This window comes from Coloeus monedula, assembly GCF_965178545.1.
Source record: "Coloeus monedula genome assembly, chromosome: 1".
Taxonomy (NCBI): Eukaryota; Metazoa; Chordata; class Aves; order Passeriformes; family Corvidae; genus Coloeus; species Coloeus monedula.
In genome coordinates this window covers 69,418,958-69,427,431 of record NC_138781.1, presented here as the reverse complement: position 1 = coordinate 69,427,431, position 8,474 = coordinate 69,418,958, and the positions used below count along the sequence as shown (strand labels likewise).

At 41.7% G+C, this 8,474-nt stretch overlaps 1 protein-coding gene across 3 annotated transcripts in view; it reads left to right on the top strand.

The window, feature by feature from the left end:
• Positions 1 to 959: 959 nt before the first annotated feature.
• Positions 960 to 8,474, top strand: part of PHACTR1 (phosphatase and actin regulator 1) — a gene marked incomplete at both ends in the record, with an annotated part of 297,725 nt that continues 290,210 nt past the window's right edge. For 2 of the 3 annotated variants that reach the window (XM_082280608.1, XM_082280609.1), the window contains one exon: positions 963 to 1,020. Coding sequence is in view for 1 of the 3 variants with exons in the window: in XM_082280607.1 (XP_082136733.1) it covers positions 960 to 1,020 (61 nt within the window). Of the gene's footprint in view, positions 1,021 to 8,474 lie in introns of all 3 variants that reach the window. The other variant, XM_082280607.1, reaches the window with a different exon arrangement.

The window sequence follows — 8,474 nt, the reverse complement described above, 5'->3', positions numbered from 1 at the left end:
TACGATGTATGCTGTGGTGAACTGAGGTGTGGGTGAGAGAACGGGGTTATGTGTTTTCTCCTAATCTTGTTTTTTCTAAGTGAGTTTTTAAGAGTATAATTAAATGCAGAAGGTAGTAATGAAGCTGGAGAAGGGTCACACTATCATTCCAGGAACTCTGCCGGGCAGAGGCAAACATAATTCAGTGTACATCTTGGAGAGTTGTAATCTAGGATCTCAGCAGATCTGAGATTCAAAAGGATGTCCAAAATACGAACCTTAGCTATGAAACAGTGCTAGGAGTAGCTTACCATTTCTTAACGATTGCTCTTATCACATATTTTAAAACTGATGGTGGATGTTCTGTTGCTACTTCTGGTCAGTAAGAGGAGAGAGGGAAGGCAAGGTTGGATTCTGGTCCACTTAGGTGGAGTGAAATATCCAGAATATTGTGTCTTCCTTTCTAGTGAAGTGTTTTGGCATAAGTGGCAAGAATGCAATCTTCAATGTAGTCTGTTAGAGTAGTGCCTACTCGGAGGTGCTGGCTGTGAATCTGGGTAAAGGAGATCCCTGTCCTGAGCTTTTCTGATTTTCTTTTTAAGAGCAAATGTAACAGGCAGATGGATCCAAGTATATGTGTCCTAAGAAATGGAGACTGTGACTAGAATACAGGTGATTGTACTAGGAACATACTAGGAATCTTGCTAATACTGCAGTAGCACTTTTCTTTTTTGTCTTTAGACAAGGATTTGAATCAAACATTCTAAAATAGAAAAGGATGCTTATGAAGTTCTATGAATAGTGACTTGAAAATACTTTGACCCTAATACGCCAAATGAAGTACTTCAGTGACTGCCTACACAGTTCTTTCCACAAAGAAACCCACCAGCTTTTTTCTCTGACATCTCTGTAATCTTTTCTAGGAATCTGACGGATCGTTCATAGCGGAGTATTGTACACAAACATAAAGCACCTTCAAAATGGACTACTTTTTGGATGTCGAGTCTGCTCACAGACTGTTTTACAGTCAAGGAGCCCAAGGTAAGAAACTCTGGCACTGACTCAGAAAATTACTAGTTTAACTGTACAGTTAAAATGTATAGGGCCAGATAGGGGCCAGTGACTGACATACTTAAGTGTTGAAGGGCACAGGGTAAGGCCTTCAAAATGCATGGGCTTTAAAAGGGACTACACAAAGAGTAATGGTGGGGTTGATCTGCCCTCTCAGAGGATAAAGAAGAGCTGTGAGAGCTGTTGGGTGTGCTGCAGGAGCAAAAAGAGCTGCCAAGATCCAGGCTCTGGTGTTGCAGAACCCAAATGTACAAGACAGAGGAGACAGCAATGGCCTGCAGCTTGCTAAGTAAGCCTGTGGAGTCTTTTCCCTTCCTCCTTTTGCTTCTCAGCGTTGTCAGGATCATAAGGTGATGTTATTCAGGAAAAACTGGTTTGGGAAAGCCCTGAGGCAGTCCCCCACACGGTTTGCAAACAGCAGCTCTCACTGGTCTGTGTTGTCCCCTGTGAAATGCTGGCCCCCACAGAGCAGCAGCAGGGTGAGAGGGGAAGCGTAACCAAGCTCCACTGCTTCAATGTAGTTGAGACTTGTTCACAACATAGATTATATTTTTGGTAAAGTTAGTTCACGTTTTTCTCACCAGCTCTATTTTTGGAGAAAACTTGCAGCTTCAGAGAGAAGGGGTTTTTTTTTCCTTAAACTTTAAACACCATATTAAATTCAAGAAAATTTTAAGAGCCTAGTAGCTCTATCAGCCATTTTTGTTTCTACATACTGCCTATTTTTTGAAAATGGGATCCATCTTTCTTCCACTATTAATTTCATTGGTTGCTAATCAAATTCAAAGTCTGGACAACAGTTTGGCCTTCCCTCTGGAGGCCAGTCTCCCAGAGCAAGATGTAATCCACCCACGGGTTGCCACCATCCCAGGATGCATGGGGGTCAGTACCACATCTGACCTTTGGCTCAGCTGAGGTGATGCTGCCTAATACATGCTGTGTTGCTTAGCTGCTGCCTCAGTTGTGATACATTTTTATCTGTACCAGAGAAGAAGCAAATACTAAGCAACACAAAATCAGGGAAAAAAACCAGGTGAGGCCAATGACTGATTTTGATGGCTTTTTCTCCATCTCTAAAATGGAACAAACACCAGGGCATTGCTACAGAAGTAATATTGAAATATTTTTGAGCACAGAGGCTGGACTAGATGGCCTCCTGTGATCCCTTCCAACCACAGCTATTCTGTGATATCTCTATGGGAACAAGCCATTTCTATTCCATAGAACCTAAAATTCAGGAATCTACATCTTATTGCTTTACAAACTATAGCAAATTACCAACAGCATCCCTGTGCACTGCAGCATACAGAAGCAACTGTGGAAGAAAGAACATGTGTTCATGGAAGGAAAGTCCATTACAGTCATGTGCACAAGGTGACTAGTAAGGGTTGTGCAGGTGACCTTCACTGTAACTATTTCCAAGCAGGCAAGATTAAAAAAACATTATCTTACCTATACTTGAAGAAAGTATATTGTTGACACATATAGAAATGCTTGTAGTGATCAGTTATTAAATCCAAAACAAGGAAAAAAAAACCATTAAGCAGAATTGTATTCCTTGATACAAATGTCATCCGCAGGGGGCTGACCTTTAGATCTGTCATGTGAACTTCTATCCCTTGGCCGAAACAAATAAGAACCAGCACTGAGACTTGGAGTTTTGTTCCCCTGCTTGTGAATGTTTTATGAAAGTCACCAATTACATGCATCCCCTGTGCACCAGAGTGTCCCAAACCCTAACTACCTCCACAACTAGGAACAGTACCTTGATAGAACAGCCATGCTGTACTTATGGTCTGTCCCCTTCCACTTCTCACATTTCTCTTCGCTCTTTTTAGTGCATTTTCCACAGCTCCTGCCTTTTGCATCTCTTACCTCACATGCTTGTGAGGCCTCTTCCATAAACTCTAATAACCTCTCCTCTCTTCATATTTCTGCGCTTGAGGTCAGCTGCTTTCCAACACGCTGACTGCCAGCAGGGAAATTGCTCTGAGCACAGAAGAGACAATGCTTCTGCTTTACATTCTCAAATGCTGCAACACAGCAGCGCCCTGGCAACAGGAGAGGTGCTTGAGGGGAGGAACGGATGAACAACCGCACTGGCAATGGGATGTGAGACAAAATGTGGCCTGTGCAGAAGTTTCAGGAGGTTTTCACTGAGCATCTCTGAGGTGCCACAGACAGCTTCAGCAGGCCAAACCTAATCATAGGCCTGCTCAAGCTTTTCTGCAGTAAATGCCTTTATCACTATCTTTAGCCCTACACTTCTAAATATCCCCTTCCTCTCAGCTACTTTACCCCCTGTACAGAAAAAGGAACTCAAACCTATTAAGTGTGCATTGATGCTGCCTATACAGCTCTGCTAACTCCTGTCATCCTTGTACCTTATGCCAAATTTTAAGGTTGTCTTCCAAAAAACAGGCATTTCTATATGAGATAACGGTATGATTTCTCCATACATAGGCAAAACCAGCATATTTCTTTCCTTCTCCACCTTCTGAGAAACAGGCTAACTGCATTAGCTTTAACTTTCTGAAACCGCCCCCAAAACACACTGAATGTGAGGCAGTCATCCGCAATAAATAGCATAGCTCAAGTAGCTAGTATGGAACAGAATAAAAGATCTGCAAGAAAGCATTGTCAACAGATCTACCTAATGGGATTACAAGTAACTATTTGATGTTGATATAATAACATGACACTATTAGCAGATCACACTATGAAACAGCATGTGTATATGCATTAAAACTGCACTAAGAACTGAGAGAAAGAAGACTACAGTATTCTGCCATTTAATTTAAAACAACACCAGAAAACAATATATGCATTATTATTACTGTAGTTACATTATTAGTTATTGCATTACAAAGTGCTCTGTTTACAAAATGTAGAATGGGGATTTAGGACCCACTTAACTCTTCTGTGAGATTCGGAGATCTCTGCCTTTTAGTACTCCAGATCAGGAAAAAAATCTCCTTTCCAGTGTTTTTCATATCACATTAATGATATGACAATGTTACAAATGGCAGCTGTAAAGCACTCATTCGCATTTGTACCCACTCCTTGTGGGTGGAAGAGAAGGGAAGGAATAGGACTGCAAAATGTTGGGAAGGAACTCAAAGAGCTATGATGGCATTGACAATGATATCAAATTGTGTCTGGCCTCAGGTCTTGTGCAGTTGAATGGGGGATATTCTGACCTCAACAAATAGACTGAAACAGGGCTTTGTCCTCCAACAACTAACCCACCAGTTCTCTATGCCTTGCTGCCTGCACTAACGCCCACACCTTGTCCCTACTCCTGCAAAAAGATGCAAACTGCCTTTGCTATTGTAGGGTAGGAGGGAGAGAGGTGTTACCGTATGAGCTGCCACCTCTCCCATCCTCTCCTCTGCAGCAGCAGCCATCACCTCACTTCCCTGGGCTGAGCACAGAACAGAGAAATGGTTGCCCATTCAGGCTGTATCTGCTGTTCAAACAGCTGTTCCCTGTTTCCTTCAAGGAAAGTGAAGCAGGAGGCATGGAAAAGTCACAAAAGCTGGATCTGGCAGTAGGATTAGCTAGATTTAGAAAACTTGGTAAATGAAGCCAGCTGGCTGTAGTCTTCAAACACAAGCCAGAAATATCCTAAGCTCTGCAGCCCTCCTGACTGTCTCTTCTGTACTGTATGTTGGAATCTAGGAGCTGGTGGGATGTCCTTGCCAAGTGCGTAATGCCGTGACGCATCTGCAAATAAGAAACAGGAAAGAAAGGACTGTGATCCCTTGGATCCAGCCCCTTGCCCTTGGAAAGCCTGAATCTAAAATCTGAGCATGAAGTTGGACTTTCATTTTCAAAAAAAGCCTTCTCCCTCTGAAGTGTATGGAAGATACCAGTTATTCTTGGCTGCAAATGTATTCTAAATACAAATCTATCGTGGATTTCAGCTGCAAGGGCTGAAAGTATATTGTGCAGCCTGGAATAGGATTTAGCTCACTTATCCCCTAGGTGACCTCAGTGAAGATGTTTCCACCTAAGAGCTCCAACTAGCTTGGCATGTATCAGAAAAAACATCATTTTAAGAGCAGGGTTCACCTAATCATAGACATCTTCCTTGGGTTAATATAAGTCTTGCCTCTATCCTGCTTATGAAAGCCTAGATGGTGAACTTGAGTGAAAGACGCCTGTGCTAATGGCATTTGTGTTCATAGAGGAATGGCGTGTTGAAAGGAAAGATAGGATCTAATACAGAAAAGGGAGTAACTTCCCCCAAAATGGGTAAAGCTGTAATCCAAAGCTGTGAACGTGCAGATCCCATCTTGAGAGTAGCCTACTTTGGAGAGATATACTTGATCTTGAAGTTCTATATGAAAGTTATGCTTTCAGTCATGCAAAGAAAGACCTCACATTTGATAGAGCTGAGCAGGCAGGCACTGAGGAGCAGCAGAAGGGAGCAGCTTCATAAGGGAAAGTAAATCCAGAGTCACCAAAACAGGCAGAGGCAGCAGCCTCACCTATGAGCAGTAAAGCATGGCAGCACATGAGCCAAGCAGGCCTGGTGACAGTCATCGGGTTCAGCCAGGAGTCCAGACCATCAGACGAGTCCATGGTGATGAGGCAGGTATGAGACTAAGCAGGCCATGAAGTCAGCAGTCTGGAGGTGGATCAGTGGGGAATGTAGCCAGCCACAGGTACAGCTGCAGCCTTGCTCAGCAAAGCAGCAGCCACAGAGTAAGTGTAACTCGAAAATCAGGGAGAAAGCAGCTGTTGAGGCTTCTTGCTGCTTTCTCAAGAAGCTCCAAAGCTGGTCAGGGCCTCTCAAGCCACTCTTTCCAACAACTGTACCATGCCAGAGAGCCCACCTTCTGCACAGCCAACTAATCTGTGTGCAGGGAATGCACACAGGGCTGTTGGGACCTGGCTCTCACCTAGGCTCGTTCAGGATCAAGAAATGAGGAAGCCCTCCCTGCCTCCCATTGTATACAAGGGGGTTGAGCCCGTGGATGAACTCTAAGAGAGAAGAATGATTCCTGCCCCATACATTACAAGTGAAGGCTTTAGGTACTACCATAAAATGAGATTTGCCCATTGCAGACAGCATGTAGCACTTTCCTGCAGCCATGATCTGACGGAATGGGGCCCAAGACTCACCCCCTCTCTTGGTGCCTCTAGCAACACCACACCACAACCTGATGGGATGGGCTGCACATTGTGTTGTCAGGATGCCACTCTGGGCTGCAGGTGTCCACCTTCACACCACAGTGGGACTCTGAGGTCCCTGCTGGGAGTCTGGGTTCAGCTCTCACACGACTTCTGACTCAAGAACAAAATAGTTTCTAATTTCCTGGAGAGCTGTGCATCCACTTTTCCAGTCTTACACCCTTTTGCACCAGCAGGGCACACCATCTTAAAATTAACCGTGTTAATTACTTTGAAGATTCTTCTACATTCCTTGAAGTTGCTTGCTAGGACATTTGGCAAGATCCACTGTGCCTATTTAAACAACTGAACAAAACCCTCTTAAAGGTTTATCTTGAGCTATCTACTGTACCTATAAATAAGTTACAGATAAACTTATACTTACATTAGGTATGCTTTTATTGGTTGCACCATTCCCGCAATTTATTTGATGAATTTACATTCACCAGGAGTATGAGTGAATAAGAAATGTAAAGTAAAAAAATATGGAAATAAAAATACAGTACATATGGCCAAGGGTAACAAGTTTGTATAGACACATAGGGCATGACTGCTCAAAAGATTTTAGGAAATCTTTCTTGTTGATAAGGTTTAATAAAGTATTCTCAGGTATAGTTTTAATTCCACATTTTTCTGTTACTCTATGTCTCCACAATATTTATTTCACTGTGCTCCATTTTTGCTCATTTATTTTAATTCAATCAGTGCTGATTCACTCTAGATGTTTGATTTAATCACTGCTGACTCTTCATTGCTACTTACCTTCTGGTTTTGCATATTAAATTGTGTCCAGTATTTTATAAAACCATATTGCTGCCAAATCCCCAGATCCTAATCCAGAATTATTCCAGTCTAGATGTTCCTCTATCCACCAATGTTTTATGGTTAATCCATCCTATATGTTAACATATTTTCAAAGTTATGATAGCATCCAGGTCTTTTTTATTCATGTGATATCACTAGTTCACAGACTGACATCAATACCAGAAGAATTAGTAACATTAAATGTGCGTTCCTAATAAAATGTCCCTACCTTTAAATACCATTAAGTAACTGATCAACATCAACCTTTTCCTCATCCTTTTTAAACTTTTTAGAATCCCTTTCCCACCTTCTATTCTGGCATATCCCCATTATTGAGAATTTCAGAATAGCCTATGCCTTTGGACACAGAGAAACAAGCAAGTTTCATCTAAAATGTACAAAAAATGCTAGTTAGGAGCACTGTGCATTCTTTTTACCCAAATACCACAAACCAGCAGAACGAATGTGTGTGCAAATGTGGATATCCTTTCACGTGGGTACTGTTGTTTGCAACCCTCCGGCCTGTGCCTGAATACGATGTATCTAAGTACTTTGTTTCAGATTACTGATGTCCATCAAGACAGACTTCAACAGCTTTGCTTTAGAGACACAGAGCAATCCATATGCATGTGCTTCTGTGTTTATGTGGGAGACACAAGCCTATAAATCATTCTTCATAAATGACAAATTATGTCCTTTCCACATGTTCCACTCTCTGCCTCTCCTGCCACTCATACTCCATTTCCCAAATCTAATCCTTCAGATGTTGTCCTTTCATCTTGCTTTAAATGCAACTGATAAAGTGAAGTGGCATTAAACCACACAAAAAGATTTTTTTTTGCCTGGTAAACAGTCAGTTGAACCCACTGAACCCACTGCCTGGTCTGTCTCTAAGGAAGAATATTCACAACCTAATAATGTTTTTTTAGCACAAAAGGAGTATCATGTGCTAGATGAATCAAAATGTACTCGAACTCATGTTTTTAAAGCTTCCATTTAGCCAAAAATACATTTCTGCATGCATTATCTACATGTTGTGCCATGGTGAGCCCTCTCTACAGAAGCATGAAGGAGAACTGAGTAAGAGCTCAAATGTTTCTCTAGTGAAAAAAAGTAGCAAGAACGAAGAATCCTATTCAATCAGCAAAAGTAGGACTGCAATTTAAATATTTTTGTATGTATTCTATAAAGTTGTTCAAAATTTGCCCTGAGAAACAAGGTTTTCCTCAGAAAAGACTTAAAGATTTCTGATGTAAACCAGTATCCGTCTCATGACTATTTCAGTGTTATTTGAAGCTGCTTGTGATTCTATGAATCAGAAACATACCCCTTCTACATCTAGACATCTACAAGAAATGTTTTAGTGCTTCACTTGTACTAAGATAAAAATCATCATATTTCAAAGATTTGCCATTTTGAGGTCAAAATCTACTCTGCAAATT